This window comes from Penicillium daleae (genome assembly GCF_028827525.1).
Source record: "Penicillium daleae strain IBT 16125 chromosome Unknown utg000006l_segment0_segment0, whole genome shotgun sequence".
Classification (NCBI taxonomy): Eukaryota; Fungi; Ascomycota; class Eurotiomycetes; order Eurotiales; family Aspergillaceae; genus Penicillium; species Penicillium daleae.
In genome coordinates, this window is record NW_026623154.1 from 1,171,064 (window position 1) to 1,191,846 (window position 20,783).

A 20,783-nucleotide genomic window follows, 5' to 3' on the forward strand; every position below is an offset into this window, starting at 1 on the left:
TTCAAATGAAAAGAACAAATAGTAGTAAAAGCGGATAGAATGGCACCTAGTTTCTTGACTTGAAATGAAGTCACTTTTAAATGGTTCGCTCTCGTCTTATATCTAACAGGAACCTCTTGCCACCAGACGATACATTTATTCTACTAGACAGGACCTGATGGACACAAGCATATTTGCGAGCAAAAAGATTGTAATTCATTAGTCTAAACGAACAAGCATTAGATGCTGAAGAGATGCATCAAACCATCCCTTGCAGCCAGCCATTTTTAACTAGGCGAAAGCCCCAACGAAAGCCATCAGAAGAGCTCCACAGGCAACTGATATACAAGCCTCAACACGCCGTCTACCCTTGAGAGTTTCATAGCTCGACTCACTCAAGAAGTCCTCGGCAAGCAACTCCACCAGACCCGCAAAGAGGAGCAAGCCGCTACTGATCGCATTGGTGATACCCACCATGAGCAATCCCGTCGTGCTTGCGGGGTCATAGAGATTGTGTAAAACAAGGCCAATGGCTTGGCCGATAGGAGTGGTCGTTCCGTATGCCAGGCACATGAGCCACGGCTTTGCGGAAGACGGCGAGAAGAGATCGGGGATGAGAGAGGCAATACGCGATCCCAGGGCAAACCCTTCAAAGGTCTGATGGAAACTGATGGCAATGAGGAGAACCACGAATGAAGTGCCAGTCGCGACACTGAGAGCCATACCGATGAAAATACTGTGGAATAGAATACCGGCCTCCAAGAGAAGACACTGAAGAAGCTGTCGCTGGGGGTTCTGCGTCGGCGAGGTCAAGTCATCTTGAGGCCTATAGTTGGGATTCGTCCGTGCCCGGTGACGGTGATGAGGACCTGAAGATTGTTGTGCTTGTCCATTAATAGGAACGTCATCCGCATACGGGTCAAGGCCCTCAATATCAACGTCATCTTCCGCATCCTCCTTATCTGGATGAGAACCACCGAGAGGAGACCGGTCAAAATCGTGCGAAGAGCCAGAAGCTCTTTCAGCATCTCCATGGCCATCCTGGTGTAGGCCTTCCATATGGATATTGCCAGATGGTGCCCTGGCCCCCAAATGCGCATAACTCGAGTCTTGGCGCTGGAAGTCATCCATGGAATCACGGCCCAAATCTCCCATGAGCGTATCATAATCATTCGCGTGGACGTGGCCTGCACCCTTCATCGCAAAAAACATTTCAACCAAGACCACGGCGAAAACAGCAGTCATAGCCACGAAACCTGCCATGGCGCGATACGTCCGACTCCAGAACCGCGGAAGACATGGATCGGTCAACGATACAAATGCGGTTGGCAGGAGGTGGACAAAAGCGGTCGCAATCAACACGCCGGTTCCGAAATGCCTTGATATGAAGAGGAAGCGGCGAGGGATCGGAAGGCCAGGGAATCGGCGCGCAAGGACAGGGAATGAGCAGGCTGCAGTGAGATTGATGGTCAACGTTAAGCCTATCAATTTTAAGGGGAAGAGAGAACGAGACGACAGTAACGTACCAAATGTGCTCAGGCCCAGAATCAAGAAGAGAGCCATGACATGTAGTGATGTATTATAATCGCCTCTTTGGCCAGAGCCACAGGCCGGGGCATCACCAGCGGAGTCTGAGGATCGAGCTACATTTCGTCGTTGGAGTTCGGCCCGCAGGAGTGAATCCGGGATATCCGAGATGGCAGAGATGGCGCGCTTGAGGTCTGAGAATAGATTTAGTCCAAGTCTGCATTTATTGCGCGTCGTAGAGGGGGGATCACTCACCCAAAGACCCCACGCCTGCATCCTGCCACATTTGGACATTCTGCATCTTCAAATCGGGAGAGTTGGAATACCGCTAGGTCTTGGAACGCATTCCCAGCTCGAAGAGCCACTGGGATTGTGAGCAGGAAAAAGATCCGAGCAGAACGAGACCAAAAAAAATAGAGCTCAGCCAGCAATCACAATGGATTAGCTCCGTCCAGGAGTTACCGATCCCTGGTGCATCGTTTAGAGTACAGAGAAACGGAGGGACTCGGGCCACGACACTTTAATCCGAACTGCCAAATCTTATCTCGGCTTAGTCACGACGGGTCTGACGCAACCTAGCTTACCTTAACCATCCGCGTGTCCGTTGAGTCAAGTAGTGAATGATTTAACTAATGCCTCATAAAAACTAATGTGCCTTATAAATAGTAAGAGAAGCAAGAATTGGGTTGTTCTAGATTTTGCTCGGTACTTTAAGTAACCATTGCGATCCCCACATGAAGTCTATCTACTATTCAATTTCGTCCATCCACTTGTACCTTTCGGCCGACGACTATCATTCGTCGTCTGTACAGGTGCTTGCTGATCTTCTGCGCTTTGCTCAGCCGATTCAGCATGAGAATTGGGCGAAGGGCTCGGTGGATTCTGAGAATCCGGTGGTTGATTGGGTTCCACATTCCCGTCAAACCATTCTTTTTCTTCCAAGACCTCCCATTCAGCACTTGCCATCTCCCCAAGAAGATTGGCCTTGAGCTTATCCACGATCTTCGTTGGTGTTGACAGTTTCCAAGTACGCATAAACTCAACACCCTCGGAGGCCGCGATGAATGAATGTACCGTGCCGTGGGAATAATGGCCAAGCATTGGGAATGATTTGGTGCGTTGGATCGTAGTTTGAGGAGCGTCTTTGGCGGTTTTCATCTTTGCCTGGGTATCCCGTCCAGCAAATGCTCGCATCAAGGTGGATGTTTGAGCAGGCGGGGCAACTAACAGTTGCCACATGCCTTTCCCGATGTTGCAAACTTCTTCCCAGGAGTCTGATGTCAAGTTGATCCCCTGGGTTCTGCACAGCCAGGCTACATCCCATGCGAGGAGTGAAGCGCCCTCCAAGAAAAGTGCATAAGTTCCGGGATCTTCTTTAGCCAGGCGGGGGGAGAGGTTTGTCAATGAAAAGCGGTCTGGGCCGGGGTTGGGTGCGTGGTTCCGTTCTGGATGCCGCTGGACTGGGTGTCGAAGGATGGGTGGTGTCGGACCCATCAGAGGAATCTCGTGAATTATATGATGCAGCGAAGGAATATATGGTGGGAGTAGGATGGTTCCGGTGAGGCAGAGTAATTTCCGCAGGGAGTCTAAGGGAGAGATAATGTGAAACGAGGACCAACAGGTGGGCGATATTGGCGAGCGAGGTAGATATTTGAGCGGGAGTGGCACCTGTGAAAATGTCAGTACAGATCAATGGCGTGGAGATACCCCACGCAGGCTTACTATTCATATCCTTCAAGCTGACGATTGCTATGCCACCAAGCACATAGCTATGCCGACCATCACCCTTCCTCGAGGTCTTCTGTCGCAGGCCGTATAGGTGGGCCACTTCCCGACAGAGAAAGATGCGTGCCTCGGCGGTCTTGCTATGGAGGTTGTGCCAAAGATGCTCGGTCCGTTTGGTAGTGTTCTCAACGCCCGTCAAGATGGTAGCCTCCCGCTCCCCGAGCTGATACAGAGCAGATTCAGCATCGGAGCGCCTACGGGACAAGATTGTCTCGCGCTCAGAAATGTCTGCCCTTTTAGCCTTGAGATCCTTTTTGAGTTTCTCAATCTGCCGACTGAGATTCTCTCTCCTGGAGGACGAGGCAGCCTGGCGACTGGAGATCGTCTGGAGAGCCCAGCTCTTCGAATCGTCGGAAAGCCCCTCACTGGGTGTCAACCGTGACTTCTGAGATGCCTCATGGGAGGCAAGGAGCTCTATCTGACGACCTAGGCTCTCTTTCTCCAATAGAACCTGAGTATTCTCGAGACGTAGCGGGTAGAGGTGATTGCGGGCGCATGTCGGGCAGAGGAACGGCTGGCGGGAGTGAGCAGAGTTGCATATGAGGCAGCTCATCGCAGACGGTCGTGGATATTTGAATCTGTCGTCAGGGGTCGCATTTCCATGGTGTGTCGTGGAAGCTGCCAGAGCTGCCGCCGATAACCATGGAGCGGAGATGATCAACCTGAAGGCCTGCGGGCTGTCGGGAGTTTCACGTTGTGATGTCGTCACCTGACGCGGCTCCCGCTTTGGGCGGACCAGATGATCCCTGGCGATATCAACACACGTGAGGATGCTGCTATCTCAGATCACGGGCGAATCTTGACCAAGCCCTGTGGTGCTTCTGGCTCAATCATCACTATTGTTGGCTCTTGAATACCATCATCTACGCTTCGAACATGTCGCGGCACACGAGCCCAGAAAAAACGACACCGCCGTTTTCTACTGGAGGAACACCGCAACCTCGAAGCCTCGACCCGATACAGTCTTCCAACGATGCCGAATTTACTCTTGTTACTCGGTTGACCCAAGGACTAGAAGGCTGCGATTGGGATCAGCTCCAGGAGAGATATGTGGATGCCATGGATGAACACAGCCGCGTGGAAGACGATTTGCGTGCTGAAACTGCAAGGCTGCTCGAGGTATGACCCTGTATGCTTCTAGTGAAACGGTTGATTAAAAGTCTTCACATCGGGATAGGTCTTCACCGCTTGGTCTCAGACTACTGTTTTGCAAGATGAAAAACGGGCCTTGAAAAGGTTTGTGACCCCAATTCACTCCGACTTGAATCCCACTTGACCATGGGATACTTACGAAGAGCTTGGAATTAACACCCCACAGATTTAAGACGCAGATGCAGCATGTGCAGAACTCTGAAGTGAGCTTAGAAAGCAAGAAGAAACATTGTATGACCCCCCTTCCCACGAGTGAGTTCTATCCCAATTGATGACTTGGAAGCTAACTTCTTCCTTCGATACAAGATACGGATGTTGTAAAGGCATTTCAGAGTGCCTTGGCCTTACTCAATGAGCAGATGAAGGTTTAACGCGGTTATGAGATTACGTCCAGGGTGACCTCAGCCCTCCAACCCTAAGCAAGCGCATGCTGGCTCATGCAAGATTGCTTCTTATTACGATTCGACAATGTCATAAGTTACCATGTATTTCTTTTTAAATCTGCTTTCTGCGGTTGGGTTCAAACATGTATGTGTCCCCACCGATTAATAAGATCATCGCATAATAAACAAAACATCGTTTATGAAAAAAATGATCATAAAGTTTCAAAAATTGAAGGCAATTTGCCCAGCTGCTCTGCTTCATTTGGTCCAGTATGGTTGGCTCCTCTCAATCATTGGGATGTCCACTGTGACCAGCCCTGCCGGTAATATCTTGCCAAGTAGCACCGAATCGCCTACCAGTGCTAGCGAGGAGGCCTTCTTCTTCCGCTTCCTCGGCGTCCTCATCAAGTTGTCTTTCATCCAGCTTCGGTGCTCGGAAGAGAGTTGTCACAAACACGATCAGATAGATGGCTGATAACAAATAATTGTCAGTTGCCAGCGTGCCACGGGGAATTCAAAAGCAAATTTTGGAATTGGATTCCTTACCAAGGAAGACAAACTGTGCCCAGAAGAAGACAACACCAAAGAAGGGGAAGTTGAGAGTCACGCGGTTCAAGAAGGTGCTGACAACGCTGGGAGTGCACACTTGGCGTGCTGCGGGATTCTCTGCTAACTCCGAGCATGGTTTGATGAGATCTTTACTGTTAGTGCAATCAGGCTGTTCGAGAGGCGAGTTCGGAGTGCGGTCGCAGAATGTCTGCGGTCCAAAGGTAGCGTATTGTGGAGCGACTACCATGGACACGGAATAGTTCAATGCCAGTATAATAAGCATCAACATGGCAGTTGCCAGGAGGAGAGCCTGGGGTGAAGTGTGGCCCTTGCGGATCTGGAAAATCCTGATCCAGAGGAAGCGGATTCCAACCACCGCAATACCGACCACAGAGCTGCAGAACAGAAGTAGGACAAGAGCCGTGAAAATGGCGTAGTCAACCGGGAATACCTTAGCAGATTGAACCAGAACCCAGTTGACCGGATTGAAAACATTGATGTGACCGAGAATGTATCCACAGCGGTGCTTGCAAATCGAGTTCTTCGCTTTGTCGATAGAAGTCAAAAGCATCGACACCCACGTCACAAAGGCAATCAAAAGCAGCAAGATACCACCGAGGAGCTTGAACGGACGGAAAATGGCCCCAATCTTGTACCATGCTCGCATCAACCAGCCATGGCCTTCACCCTGTGCTTCGTCAACCAGACGTTGCCGCCGAATCAGAGTCCTTTCCTCTCGGCTGAGGGTGTCCAGCTCTCTGCGATCCTTGGATGAGAGCAGTTCAGGATTGCCCCCACAGCGACCCTCAAGCTGTCGCTGCCGCTCTCGATTTGCTTCCAACTGTTGCGCAGTAGTTGCTCGCAACATAGGACTGGAGATTGAGGGTGCGGTCTTGATGAGGCTGATTGGGAACAAAGCAAGGCCCGCCGATGTGTACAAGACATATAGGAAGATTCCAAGTGTGATGAGTAGCCCAAGCGCGAATGTCAACGCACGTTCTCCATCTGCAAGCTGGTCAATTTCGGCTATAGAAGGTGGCCAGTGGGAAATTTGTTCAAACTTACGGTTCTCCGTCAGCAACCGTTTGAAATAGTCCAGGTCCAAGTTGCCCTTATCTTTGGATACAGGAGCAAAGAAACCAACAAGGAACAGGATCACTACAATCGCGATGAACGATAGAGTGTACTTGAAAGCACCCCAGAACCGCTGGCCCAGCGTCTGCTCTCCCGCTTCAGCGGCGACTTCATCGTATTCCTCGTACCAGAAGTAAGTAAAAGGAAGAACCAAAAGGCAAAGTAGTGCATCCAGTGAATACAAAAGATAGTAGACAATAGTCAAAGAATAAGTGATTTTGTCGACGGCATCCTGGGTAGCCCAGTCTTTTCGGCGACCTAGCTTCGATGAGGAAGTCGATGACACTAAAGCAACATCCACAGGAAGCAGGAGCACCGTTGCCAGAAGACTGGTGATTGCAATGATGCATGTTAGAGTTACCGAGGGAGACCGATCGCGCGGAGTCTGGTAGACGTAGATGAAGACCGACGCTACCGCGAGCAGGATCGCTATCACGGCGGCATACACGATCCAGATCAACGAGGTCTGAAGAAGCGCCATCTTGAAGACAAAGCCTTCCACATGGATTTGCAAAGGGTTTGAATCAGCTATCCGAGTCTTTCAAAGATAGACGGTTCACGGCGAAAGCTGAGACGCCGGGAAAGCTGGGAACTTGGAAGGAGTATGAAGTAAATCGCCCGACGCGCCTGTCGTCATGGACTAACCTGATCGGGCAATCACCACGTGACACGGTGCTTTGATTCGAGGCCGCCCTGCGAATGCATTTTGATGGGCTGAGTATTTACTTTCCAGCCAGACTGTTTGAGACGTTGCATTGGAAGTGAATTGACTTGTGAAAGCTAATCATGCTCACTTCTTGATCCTACCAAACCCTGAAGTCAAAGGTTCTTGGGTCATTTTTCACACTCCGTGAGGCAGGGGGTCTGCGATGCAGTGCTATACGGAGCTGCTGCCCCCATCTGGGGTCACTCATGCATTGGCGGTTCCTTTTCTGTCTGCTACAGCCAACAATTTGATCGTAGTTCGATCATCTCTCTTGCAGGTGTTCTCTTTGTTCCCATCCTCTGCTCAACAGTTGGCAGAGAATGCCGAGACCCACCCAACAACATCATCTCACGCTGCAGGAACAAAGCTCATTCTGGAGAAAGAATATTCTCTTCCAGGAACGGTGACAGACCTGAGCAGGGTGAAAATACTGAATCCCAAGAGCGGTGGTGAAGCTATTCTCATTGCCGTCCGCAATGCCAAGCTTAGCTTGATTGAGTGGGATCCCGAGCGCCATGGCATTTCCACCATCTCAATTCATTACTATGAGCGGGATGACCTGACCCGGAGCCCCTGGGTGCCTGATTTGAGCAGTTGTGGCAGTATACTCAGCGTGGATCCCAGCAGTCGGTGCGCGGTCTTCAACTTCGGGATACGTAACCTCGCAATCTTGCCTTTTCACCAAGCAGGAGATGACCTGGTTATGGATGATTATGACTCGGAGCTTGACGGTGAACGACCAGATCAAGTCACTGGAGCTGGAACAGATGCCGAGAGAGCCAAGGATGGCGCAACATACGGAACACCCTATGCTGCCTCCTTTGTGCTGCCATTGACGGCCTTGGACCCTTCCTTACTGCACCCTGTCAGCCTTGCCTTTCTCTACGAATATAGGGAGCCGACATTTGGAATTCTGTACTCTCAAGTGGCGACTTCCACCCCTTTGGTTCATGAACGAAAGGACGTGATGTTCTACACAGTATTCACATTAGACCTCGAGCAAAGAGCGTCAACGACTCTCCTGTCTGTCTCACGGCTACCCAGTGACTTGTTCAAAGTAGTCGCACTCCCACCTCCCGTAGGAGGAGCACTACTTATCGGTGCGAACGAGATAGTGCATGTTGATCAAGCCGGCAAGACAAACGCCGTGGGAGTGAACGAGTTCTCGCGGCAAGTGTCTTCATTTTCGATGAGTGACCAATCCGACCTGGCATTCCGCTTAGAAGGCTGTGTCGTGGAGCGACTAGGTGGTGATAGTGGCGATCTACTTCTGGCCCTTGCATCGGGAGACATGGCGTTGATTAGGTTCAAGCTGGATGGTCGATCTGTGTCGGGAATGACGATTCACTCCTTGCCAGCACAAGTTGGCGGAAACCTGTTAAAGTCAGCTGCTTCATGTTCGACATGCTTCGGTGACGGCAATATCTTTATCGGCAGTGAAGAGGCAGACTCTGTCCTTCTGGAATGGTCCCACTCATCAGCCTCTTCCAAGAGGAAGCACGTTGCCGGTGGAGTAGACGACCTTTCAGATGATGATCCGATGGACGACGATGATGATGTATATGAAGATGATCTCTATTCCACCGCGCCAGATCCGCGCACGACTTCTGGAAACTCTACAACTGAGTTCTACAACTTCCGCTTGAACGATCACCTATCTTCAATCGGCCCCTTGCGAGACATCACACTGGGTAAACCGTCCCAATTCCCCAACAGTGAGAGCCAGTCGGGCAACGAGAGTGTCTCCGCCGAGTTAGAACTGGTTGCATCACAAGGTTCCGGCAGAGCTGGTGGGCTGGTCGTCATCAAGCGCGAGATAGATCCTCAGGTTGCTGTGACCCTCAATGTTGATGATGCCTATGGAGTGTGGTCGGCTACCATCACCCAGGGAAAGAAGGGCGGCCAATCTAATACCAGTGAATCAGCGGAGGAGAGTCCCTCTCGTCAATATGTGATCGTCTCATGGCCATCAGAAGCGGACAGAGAAGTTTCGGAAGTCTTGGCAGTCGAGGGCAAAGAATTAAAGCCCTTCAAAGCCTCTGAGTTCAATCCCAATGAAGATCACACCGTCGATATCGGCCCGCTTGCAGACAGTACTCGTCTTGTGCAAGTTCTTCGAAATGAAGTTCGAAGTTATGACATTGGTAAGTCCTCTTCGTGTTAAGTGTGAGCTTCAGCAAACATGGACTGACTGCGTCTAATATAGACTTGGGACTTGCTCAAATCTATCCTATATGGGACGAGGACACCGATGCAGAGAGGCTCGCGGTCAGCGCGAGCTTTGCGGATCCGTATCTTGCGATACTTCGTGATGACTCTTCTCTTTTGCTTCTTCAAGCGGATGATAGTGGGGATCTTGATGAAGTGTCACTCCCGGAGGATCTCTCAAGTCTCGAGTGGCGCTCCGCTTGTCTTTATCGGGACAATGGTCAAGTCTTTGGTTCGCCAGACTCAAAATCGGCTGACACTACCGATGGCAATGTCATCTTATTCCTACTGAGTACCGACTACAAACTTTCGGTATGTTGGCCTAAGCGAGTACGATCATAGGTACACTTCTTCTGACTGCAAGTTCCAGATATACAACCTTGCAGACATGAAACTGCTGTCGATTATTGATGGCGTCGACTGCTTGCAGCCTGTGTTGTCAACTGAACCTCCTCGGCGATCCAACACCCGTGAACCCCTGAAAGAAGCCCTCGTTGCCGACCTTGGCGATCGTTGGACCACATTGCCATACCTGATCGTACGGCTTCCGACTATACCCTGCCTCAAAATGAGATATTAACTTGAGAATAGGTCCGGACAGAAAATGACGAGCTCATTATTTACAAGCCAATTGTTACCTCGACTGAGGCCGAGGGCGAATCCCCCAAGGGCATACGGTTCTACAGAGATTCTAACTACAGTCTGTCCAATGCAGTCTCCAGTGCAAACCCGGCTCTAGATATGCAGCAACGAGCGAGACCGCTGCGTGTCCTACCAAATGTCTCTGGATTCAGCACAGTCTTTATGCCCGGAAGTTCCGCGGGATTTATTCTGCGAACAGCAGCTAGCTCTCCCCATCTAGTGCGGCTTCGAGGCGAGTTCATCCAATGGCTAAGCGGATTCAATTCGGCGGCCTCTGGCTGTGAAAACGGATTCATCTACGTTGATTCCGAAAGCAACATCCGAGCCTGTCAATTTCCTCCGAGTACTCTATTCGACCACCCGTGGACATTACGCAAGATCCCATTGGATGAACAAGTCGACTACCTGACATATTCCACATCATCTGAAACCTATGTTGTTGGTACCAGTCACAATGTCGAATTCAGGCTACCGGACAACGATGAGTTGCACCCGGAATGGCGCAACGAAGGGATTACCTTTTGCCCCGAGGTTCCGCAGAGCACGATCAAGGTGATCAGCCCGAAGACCTGGACCGTCATCGACGAGTATCCCCTGGAAGCCGCAGAGCATGTGACGGCCGTGCAGAATGTGAACATGGAAGTTTCGGAGAACACACACGAACGCAAGGATCTGATCGTTGTTGGCACAGCCATCACAAAGGGCGAAGATATTCCCGCTCGCGGGTGCATCTACGTCTTCGACGTGATCGACGTGGTGCCAGACCCAGAGAAGCCCGAGACAGGACGTAAGCTCAAGCTCGTCGGCAAGGAGACGGTAAAGGGCGCCGTGACAGCCCTATCCGGGATCGGCGGACAAGGCTTTGTGATTGTCGCGCAGGGACAAAAGTGCATGGTTCGTGGTCTAAAGGAAGATGGCAGTCTTCTTCCCGTGGCATTCATGGACATGTCATGCTATGTGTCTGTCGCGAAGGAGCTCAAAGGAACTGGCATGTGTCTCTTGGGTGATGCTGTCAAGGGGATTTGGTTTGCAGGCTATTCGGTACGAAAGAAATAACTCGCAACAATCCCCCTCAACCTCCCTACATGACGAGCCCACTAATTTCTTCTACAGGAAGAACCCTATAAAATGACACTCTTCGGGAAAGACCCCGAGTACTTGGAGGTAGTCACAGCCGAATTCCTCCCCGACGGAACCAAGTTGTACATTCTCGTTGCCGACAGCGATTGCAACCTCCATGTGCTGCAGTACGACCCAGAAGGTACATACTACCCATCCCTCCCAATCTTCATCCCCCTAGGCTCTTCCGGCCGAAGCAAAGGAAAAAAAAAAAAAAAAAAAAAAAAAAAAAAATCAACTAACCCTCCCTACCACTACCAGACCCCAAATCCTCCAATGGCGATCGCCTGTTACACCGCAGCAAATTCTACACAGGCAACTTCGCCTCTCAAATGACCCTCCTCCCACGCACGGCCGTTCCCTCAGAACTCCTAGAAGCATCAGATGACACGATGGACGTCGACAGCGTCCTCGCCACGCAACAAGTCCTCATCGCCTCGCAGAACGGATCTCTAGCGCTAGTGACCAGCGTCTCGGAAGAGACTTACCGACGCCTATCAGCCCTGCAGTCCCAACTAACCAATACGATCGAACACCCCTGTGGCCTCAACCCGCGAGCCTTCCGGGCTGTGGAGAGCGATGGAACCGGTGGGCGGGGCATGGTGGATGGGAATTTGCTGCGACAGTGGCTGAATCTGGGGAAGCAGCGCCAGGCGGAGATCACGGGGCGGATCGGGGCAACAGAGTGGGAGATCTGGGCCGATCTGGAGACTATCGGTGGAGACGGGTTGGGGTATTTGTGAAAAAGGGAGAGAGCGTAGTAGTGAAGGGGACTGATAACATTAGTCTGAATGGAAAAGATTGCATTGATCCAAAAACAAAAGGATTTTCTGTTTCTCAAGTAGAGAGCGCGGGTATTACATCTGGATACAGTTCATCAAGTAGTTAGATCTGGATCCTGATGAAACGTCGTCTGACTAACCGGAGCACTTTCGAGAGTCAAAACTACAAAAGCGAAGAATAATCACTCAAAGCACATTTCATCACAGATGATATTTGTCAAGTATAGTTAAATAAACCTGGATATGCCAGAAAGATAGGAGTGGCAGATATGGCTCCACGGCCAACCAGGAAGATACGATCTCGCGCAGTCAATCGTAGCGTAAAATCATAACACGATGGGATATAACCAGAACCAAGCACGTCAACAAGGGAAAACAGACCAAAAAAAAAGAAGTAAGCCCAATAAGGCCCAGGCCAATAGGTCTACCAACTCGGCTTGACGCCCCCCGAGGCAGATTCCCTTGAGAGGATGAGGGAGCGACAAGACTGACTGAAACGGCATTGCAAAAGCATACCATGCAGTCACGATCGCTCGACCTCACATCAAGCCTGAACATCCAAGGAATAAAAAAGACAAAACACAAGAAACTCCACAGCACGCCTCAACTCGCCATTTTGCACCCAGCGACCCGCAATAATCCAACAAGACCAGTATCAAATAGTAGATGAAACAAAAAGTCCAATCCACCGTGTGAAAACCCCCCAAACTAGGGTAAAACCAGAGCCCATACGTAGCGCATATAGCATTGCATTCCCAAACAATCCAGCGACACAAAGATACCCTGGCTCGAGGGCATGATAGATGAGGGAGAACAGAACATGCTTTTCCCTCATCGGAAGTGAGGGCAAAGCTCTAAAACGAGACTTGTCATAGGAGGGGAAACGACCTCAAAACTCCCCATCCAAATGTGCAAATGCAAATGCGACCAGATGATAAGACAAAAACCCCAAATACGCAGAAAACATCAAATCAAGAAATCCTCCGGATGTTTGAAAAGATAGAGAAACGCCTGTCAAGTGCCATTCCAGTCAAGATCATTTCAGAAGACGTCCTCGGCGGCAAAATAGCGTTTGCTACGGCCTCTAGAGCCAGCAACGAATTTCATCTCGGGCATATTCGTATGGTGAACAACGTGGGGTCGATACACAGCGTCAACGGGGGCTTGCCAGTCATCCAGGCCGAGAGGAAAGTATTCATACAGGAAGTCGGTGCCTTCGTTGGGGAAAGGTAAAGACGAGACGAATTGCTGAGGAAGATTGGCAGTCTCGAGGAGTGGCAGAGACGAGGTAGCACTTCGAGATGAGGCCTGCGTGATACCGTGGGACATCTTGCGCATCTTGGCGGGGGGCTGGGCAGAGTGATCCAAGCTTATAGATCGTTGTTGGGGCATCTCGTTGGTGTAAGGCTGCATGATCTTCTGGTCCAGCTGAAGACCGGTGTCATGGTTGCCATCTTCTTCATCCAGCAGGGACAGATTAATCGGCGCCGCCGCTGCAGCCGTCGTACTACTGACGCGGCGCTGCGGATCGGCAGCCTGGGAAAGTTGCTCTGGACTCGAGTGAGGGAAGAGTGGCTGGTGATGGGATAGGACGGCATTGGAGCTGGATTGCGGGATGGGAGTCCAGTCAGCCGTGGCTTGTGATTGTTGCATCATGGATGGAGGCGGAACCGAGGTGGTCTCGGGGGAGCTGCTCTGGACGGTGCCAGAGGGAGCCTTGTTCTTTGCCGGGGTCACGCTTGCGCGACGGGGCACGGACTCGTTGGTCGGGGTGCGGTTGAGCGCAGCCGCCGAATTAGCCTGGTTCTTGCGGGATGCGGCGGCACTGCCGCTCAAAGGTAGATCCTTGCGAGACTGGAAGTTGCGTGGACTGCGGCCACGAACGATGACGGGTCCGGATTGCACCTCGGAAATCGCAATCTTGGCTCCTGTGGATAATGTCGCCACCACCTTGAGCCGCACGACGAAATGTTGCTGCAGTTCCTTACGGCGTCCGTTATTAGCAGTCGCGACGCGGAACTGCAACCGCTTCCATGCGATCGGGAACGTGGCATAGTCGGTGTCTAGGTCCTGGCCGGCCATGATATCGAGCGGGATTGGTGGGGGTTCCTTCTCCACCTTGGCTGCACCACTCAGGTTGGGGTCCTCAATGGCAGCGCCTGAGTTGGCTGCGGCGGCGGAGGGGGTCTTCCAGGGCACGGAGATGATCTTCACGGGGTTTCCTTCCACCGATTCCGTCGCGGAGACGGTCAGTTCCTGCGCCAGAATGGGAATACGATCACCCTGGTCGGTCATGATGTAGCGCATGCCTCGGGGTAAGGTGACCGAGCCGGTGATCTGGAAGAGGTTGCGACGATAACACGTCAATTCGGCACCTTGTTGGGGCGGGGCATTCTCGGACGGAGAGGTGGTGTAAGGGGACTCGGCCAAGAAAAACATGCCATGCAGCTGGGCGGAGACGGAAAGGGAGGTGCGGCGCATGGAGTAGTCGAGCAAGGTGAAGTGGTAGACCGGAATGGAGAAGCTCAACAGCTTATTGTTGTGATCGATGGACGAATCCTGTTGCTGCTCTGGAGGGACGGGGTCGAATGGCGCTACCATATCGGTGAATGGGTCATCGTAGCCCGAGGGGAAGCGCTTTAATGAGTGCGACAGGCTATTTTGGGTGAAACCCAGGTCGTCACTGTATTTGGGTGTTGAGGGTTAGTTTCTCGAGGGACACGAGTCGCGAACAACACCTCGTGGGCTATAGAAGTGGGGAATGGGCCGAGGGATAGACAGCGAACTGCACAGGCAGAGCCAAACAATGAGGACCTACCTGACAAAAGTTTCGGAGTCAAAGTTGGAGCGATGATCCGGGAGATCCAAGCCTGGCATGGCATTGAGATAGTCGGTGCCCTGCAGATTGCCGAGAGAGAGCGGGCTGGCCAGATAGGGCGGCATGGCCATGGTATCGAAGCCCTCCATGGCGAGGGCTCAGGTGGAACACGGCACGATATATAGGAGGGGGTTATTGCGGAGGAGAGAGGAAGCGGTCGAAGAAGAAGAAAGAGGAGAGGAGGAGGAAGAAGAAGAAGAAGAGAAGAGAAGAGGAAGAGAGGTGGAGGTAGAGGGAAGGTAAGAAGTCACGACGAGGATTAGAACGAGAGGCTAGATAGGAGGGGTGAGTTCGGGGAGAGGAGAGGAGGGGGAGGAGGAGAGAATCAAGAGGAGAGAAGAGAGAATGTGAAAGGTAGAGTGGAAGTCGTTCAAGTTGAGAGAGAGGGAGAGAGGAAAGGGCCGAGTAGATTGAGAGCAGAAGCAGAGGAGAGGCCGAAGAGAGCGAGAGCGTGATGGAATGCGGTGCGCAGTTGCGGATGGGCCGACGGATTCGGGGAAAAGTGGAGCCGTGCTTTTTTATTTGCGGAGAGTATGAGGGTACTGGGTTTGGGTGCAGCGTTTACACATTACATACACTATTTTACACGATTTTACACGATTTCCAGGGAACTTTCACTATCAAGACTGCATTAGGCCTGCATTAATTCTGGGTCAATACCGTAACAGTAATATACCCAACTCTGGGTGGGAAGTGGGTAACCAGGCCGAAGACGGTCCACTCGATGTGATTCCTATCAAGATGCAGGATCAGAAGATAGTAGTTCTTCGAACGTGGTTCATAATACGCCAGATGATAACGGGTCCGAATTCATTAAATGGAATATAATAATATATAATATTTCGAGACGAGGATCCTCTCAACTCCCTAATCTCCATCCCATTCAACGGGAAGATTACAGGCCACCCTTTCTCCCCACCCCCTGCCAGTCCCCCCACCAGCACTAACTAACTAATCCTCTCTCACACACACTCTCTGTCTCTCTTCTCCTCATTCAAAACGAGGTCAGACATGGCTGATCGCCGGCTCTCGGCAACTGTCGCGATTTCACTCCCGTTTTTGGGCCCTGAAGATCATACAATTGACGAGCTAAAAAAGCACGGTGAACCCACCTGCCTATTTAAGGCCCAGCTGTTTCGGGGCTAAAGCAAGCCCTCTCTCCCCTGGAACAAGCGCCACGGTCGGAGAAGAGAAAATAGCATGACAGTGGGGGGAGGGAGAGAAAGGAAGACAAAATGGCAAAAGGTCGAATCGAAACCCCGAAACAAAAAGACGGTTCTCCGAGAGTCCCGAGGAGAAAAAGAAAAGTACGAAAATAGATGAAGACAAGTGGGAGGCGAAATAGAGTACTGTACTTGGTCCGTTGTACCCGTTCTGGAGGTAGGGAAGAATAAAGCTGTAGCTTAACTAGACCTTGACTCGGACGGACAGTCATAACTACAGGAGAACCCCGTACCTCCGTCGGGGAACGTCGTCTCGGTTCTGGCACAGCAGAGTGAAAAAGATACTAAAAGGTACATCCTGTCCTATTATTCGGAGACTCCGTACTCCCGTCCCAGACAGGATGTACCCGAGAGGACCAGAAAGCGATGCTTATTCGATGCAGATGATCGCTGTGCGCCTGAAGGAGAGAGGGGAGGAACACTATACTTCATCAGGAGACAGTCCAGACACAAGAACGAATCAACCCAACCAGTCAGAAGACAAGAGAAGACCGCAGCCAGCAAGCCAGCCCACCGAAAAAGGGCATAGCGACGGGCCAACGCGCCCCATCCTAGAGGGAAATCGATGATCAACATGGGACCCGTCATGCAGCGCCATCAGGAAATTAAAAAAAAAAAAAAAAAAAAAATTAATAATAATAATAGAGGGAGGGGGAGAGGGAGAGGGGGAATAGCAGAAACGGGAAAGGGTTCAACAGACCAACATCCAATCAATGGGCAACAAAGCAAGACAGGAGAGCGAAGGGGAGGGCCGGGAGCGTGATGAATATTCTGCGATCGCAGAGCATCCTCGATTCGTCGCTCCAATGATTGGATTATCATTGGACGAGAATGGATCAGCAAAGGATGATTGCTAGACATGGGCAAGTCTTGGCCCACTGCGAACGGTCAATCCACTCGACCCCATCCAGACGCAGTCGGAGTCAGGAACCGAGCGCTGTTCTTTAGCGAAAGCACCTTAAACCTCTTCGAGGGCTAGTGCCGGACTTGGAAGACTGGTTGAGTCTGGTTTGAGTCTGGAGCAGGATCCAAATCGAGGGGGAAAATGTGGGAAAAATGGAGATTTGAACTTCGTACTAGTCTCCAGGATTTCCAACATTTTGCTGGAGGGGTTGCCTAAAAAGAGTCAGTCGTAAACTCTGTTCAATTTGTGCAGCAAGTTGCCTCGTGGGGGCGAGATAAACTGTGTGTGAGAGAGAGAGAGAGAGAGAAGAAAGAAAGAAAAAGAGACGTCCAGTATAATACTCCAGTGGGAGGGGACGCCTTGGTGGCACCGGCAATGCCCGGGTTAGTGGCTTCTCGTCCTGATCTTCTGCAGGTTCGCCGTGGGCGGGTGATGCATCCAGGTCATTCCGGTGATACAAGAGGTACCCGAAAGAGGCAAAAGAGGGTGGAGGAGACAGTTGTCTTGGGTCTGTGAAACCTGCCGAGTTGGCCAGACTCTTTTCGTCGTCTTCTTCAGCAGAGTTCTCGACGGGTGTGGCGGCGAAGCCAAAGAAGATTCCATGTGAGCCATCCCGGGGCCAGTGAGGATGCGGCGCTTTCTAGAAGAGAAGGATGGCTGTATCCAAGAATTCTCCTTGGTCGATCACGAGTCAGTCGTCCACAGTTTAGTCGTCGACTTACAGTCCTGACCGCGTGAGACAGACTCTTTCTGCATCCTGTCCGGAGTACTGCATAGTGCATGTATGGATGGAGGTATAGATACCACTGGCTGGGATGCAGGGTATACTTCGTAACTCCGTATCCTTCAGCACCCTGAACTTCAACCTTTTAGACAGGATCTGCTGGTGGCCTCCTCCAATCTCCCGTGCATTTACCCGATTCGACTTTTCCTCCGCTCAAATCCAAACTCTGTTCTTTATTATTCTGTTCAGCACGGCCCCCGACTCTCCAATCCAATCCAATCCAATCCTGTCATGGTACTTTCGCTCTTACCATTGGTAGATCCCTGATTCTTCCCTGATGCTTCCCAGGTTCTCCCACGGTTCCAGGGTGCTCACTTTGTCTGCTCCCGTCACTAGGCAGTCGAGGCTACTCACGTTTTGCTTGTTGTTCAGCTTCCCCCTCCCCAGACGGAATCCTAGCTACTTAGCCAGCTAGCCAGTGGATCCTCTCCCCCAGCCAATCATGCCTCCAACGAACCCCCTTCCTTTCTTTGATAGCCGCTCGTGACGGTTTCTGATCTTCGGTATCCTCATGATTTCGTGCAGTCTGAGCTCATACTCTTGTTTCAATAAGCGGAACTCCACCCATTCTGGCCTTGGACATACTTTTCAATCCCCCCCCCCCCCCTCCTTCCCTCCTCTCTACTTGAGACTGTCACCAGAGCCGATGATCACCGAAATCCGATCGATCTAGACACGTTTTGGGAGAAGGAGGATGATCTGAAGCCGAAAGGGAAAAAGCCGCTTGACCTGAGATATCCGGGGAGGCTCCCCTGGCACACAACAGCACACAACCAAGGCCAGCCAACATAGATTGGAATCTGACACGCCACTCCATTACATACGCACTCCTTTTGATCTTCTCGTCCACGCGCTTCGTCCAATTCACCGGGAACGTTCATTCCCAGAGCGGGGGATACAAGGACCCAGATCGAAGATCAGGAATGTGGATCGAATCCAAGAGTGCCGTGGTGTCCATTAACGGCCAAGCATCATCATCCCCGTGCTTTGGCAGCTTTGCTATGCTTGTCGGATGAGCTACTCCAGCTCGTCCGCAGTAGTGGATACAGATTAGAGAAGAAGAGGATTAGGGTGATTAAAGGCCCCATTTCAATTTCGCATTAGTCTCGCTGAGGTGAAGACAGCAAATGCTGTACTCCGTACTCCAGGCTCATAATCCAGACATCCTGGTTCAACGGAGAACTAAAACGGAGTCAAAATGATGAAAACAGTAAATCCTCGAAACCCAAATCCAACCCACACTCTTATTTCCCTCGAAAAACGTCAAGACCGTCTTTTGCGACCGAGGGAAATTCCTAGATTTCCTTGGCCCGAAACTCAACTTGATTAGTTTCCCCCGCCTCAACCAGGTAAAAAGCGCTTCGTGCCGTGATCTGAGCTTCGATGGTCCAGCCACTTCGAGCCACCCTTGGTCCTTAACCCACGGATAGAACTGTGGCCCCGACGCCCGATGTCTTAGCGCCGGTTCAGAAGAGGCTTTATGCGCTGGTCGGATCCGTGAGAGAGATTTCCTTGTACGGGAGTAATTTGCGACGAGAAGGGGGAGTATTTGCAAGCTGGTCGAACATAAGATCATCAATAGTGATTGTTACTCATACCATCATCACTACAGAGTGAACTATGTACGGAGTACCTGATATGTAACTGCCAACGGGCATTGGCGAGATATACCTAACCATAGCCTAAGCACTTAGCACCTAGTCTCCCCACATTTAATCAATAGACCAAACTACTACAATCCTCCTGAAAGCCGAACATCCGTTCTCTATCCATCCAAATCCCCGCACCCATCGACCATAGCCCACAGCTCAAGCAGCTTCAGCTAAAACCAAGTGGATGCTTAGCTTTTCTAATCCTTCACCTTCGGTGCCAAGCGGAGTCCGAACCAAACGCCCACGCAGTGGCGCCTCATAAATCCGTTAACGGGAATCGGGGGTTCTGGAATATATCCGCTCATTGATGATTGGTATTGCGCGAGAAATGGAGAATTGCCACAAATGGGCCTCAGCTGGGATTTGATAGAGGAGAGGCGATACGGAGTACTGTAACTAGTTAACCAACTTACTTGCAGTAGTACTACTTAGTAAGTGAGAATCATGCAGGTTTTTCTTCAAAAGTCCGTACTCCGCGCAGGGTATTTTGTACTTTGTACTCCATGCTCAGCTGCATATGTACTAATGTATCGTGTACAAGTTCATGTTGTACCTCCCGACTTCGAATCCATGGAGTCATCACTCCCAAGTCTCCAACTCCCGTAGAACTAACTGATACCTGCTTGTTCCAGAGGCGCTGGAGTTGCCTCTCGCTTCCTTGGGCCTGCGGAAGCCCGGGCCAGTAAGCGGGCGCCGTTAGCCTGGTGCCTGCCTCGAGGGCCATCTATCTCCACGACTCCACTCCGGCTGAGGCATAATTTCCTCGTTGGCCCCTCGAGGAGGAAGAGGGTCGAGTGGACATCAGACAGCGATTGGGAGAGCCTCGGCTGTCTCATCCCGACGAAGAAATCGAAACCCAAACAGCGCCAAGAAAAAAAAAAAAGAAAACCGAAAGGCAGAAAAAGTAAAAAAAAAAAGAAACATCGAAATACGCGGATCTCCCGTTGATCGACACGTTGTTTGATGGGGGGGTTCACCTCCAAAAGAGGGAAAATGATGTAAGATTGGTCCAGATGACGCCGTACAGAAAAGGGGGCTGTCCTACCCACCCTGTCTGAACTTTGAACTCTGAACAGCGCCCCGAGGGGTGGTCCCGTGGAAATCTGATAATGCTATGCACATACGCACGAAAGCGAAAAGGAGCCTGGGTGAAAGGCCAAGAAAAAAAAAAACGAAAGATAAGCCCAAAAACCCAAACCGAGTCTCCAATGAGCGCCTCCACGAGAAGGATCACAGGTACCTGCATCCTGTGAACCTCTCGCATTCCTCATCTCACCCCTTCCAGCCCTCGCAGCGCCCCCATGGATCCCACAGTGCCCAAAGGGGGGCCTAATAAAACAAACCCAGTAAGAAATAGATCAATAACCCGTAACCAA

At 51.2% G+C, this 20,783-nt stretch overlaps 6 protein-coding genes across 6 annotated transcripts; 2 read left to right on the forward strand and 4 right to left on the reverse strand.

Moving 5' to 3' along the window:
* Nucleotides 1-270: 270 nt before the first annotated feature.
* N7458_006158 (putative ZIP family zinc transporter) lies at nt 271-1,782 on the reverse strand (the record flags this gene model as incomplete). The annotated part of the gene is made up of 1 exon (XM_056909540.1): nt 271-1,782. One exon carries the CDS (start codon nt 1,780-1,782, stop codon nt 271-273), a length of 1,512 nt encoding a protein of 503 aa, XP_056765244.1.
* Nucleotides 1,783-2,247: 465 nt separating this feature from the next.
* N7458_006159 (Atg14 domain-containing protein) lies at nt 2,248-3,844 on the reverse strand (the record flags this gene model as incomplete). The annotated part of the gene is made up of 2 exons (XM_056909541.1): nt 2,248-3,174; nt 3,251-3,844. The coding sequence occupies 2 exons, from the start codon at nt 3,842-3,844 to the stop codon at nt 2,248-2,250; spliced, it is 1,521 nt and encodes a 506-aa protein (XP_056765245.1).
* A 323-nt stretch (nt 3,845-4,167) lies between these two features.
* On the forward strand, nt 4,168-4,814 carry N7458_006160 (uncharacterized protein; the record flags this gene model as incomplete). Its single annotated transcript, XM_056909542.1, has 4 exons — nt 4,168-4,410; nt 4,469-4,527; nt 4,610-4,695; nt 4,750-4,814. The coding sequence occupies 4 exons, from the start codon at nt 4,168-4,170 to the stop codon at nt 4,812-4,814; spliced, it is 453 nt and encodes a 150-aa protein (XP_056765246.1).
* Nucleotides 4,815-5,340: 526 nt separating this feature from the next.
* N7458_006161 (uncharacterized protein) lies at nt 5,341-6,990 on the reverse strand (the record flags this gene model as incomplete). The annotated part of the gene is made up of 1 exon (XM_056909543.1): nt 5,341-6,990. One exon carries the CDS (start codon nt 6,988-6,990, stop codon nt 5,341-5,343), a length of 1,650 nt encoding a protein of 549 aa, XP_056765247.1.
* Nucleotides 6,991-7,378: 388 nt separating this feature from the next.
* N7458_006162 (cleavage/polyadenylation factor CFT1) lies at nt 7,379-11,927 on the forward strand (the record flags this gene model as incomplete). Its single annotated transcript, XM_056909544.1, has 6 exons — nt 7,379-9,359; nt 9,422-9,735; nt 9,794-9,961; nt 10,015-11,106; nt 11,179-11,326; nt 11,446-11,927. The coding sequence occupies 6 exons, from the start codon at nt 7,379-7,381 to the stop codon at nt 11,925-11,927; spliced, it is 4,185 nt and encodes a 1,394-aa protein (XP_056765248.1).
* Nucleotides 11,928-13,007: 1,080 nt separating this feature from the next.
* Nucleotides 13,008-14,933, reverse strand: N7458_006163 (NDT80/PhoG-like DNA-binding family protein; the record flags this gene model as incomplete). Its single annotated transcript, XM_056909545.1, has 2 exons — nt 13,008-14,649; nt 14,785-14,933. 2 exons carry the CDS (start codon nt 14,931-14,933, stop codon nt 13,008-13,010), a joined length of 1,791 nt encoding a protein of 596 aa, XP_056765249.1.
* Between the last annotated feature and the right edge of the window lie 5,850 nt (nt 14,934-20,783).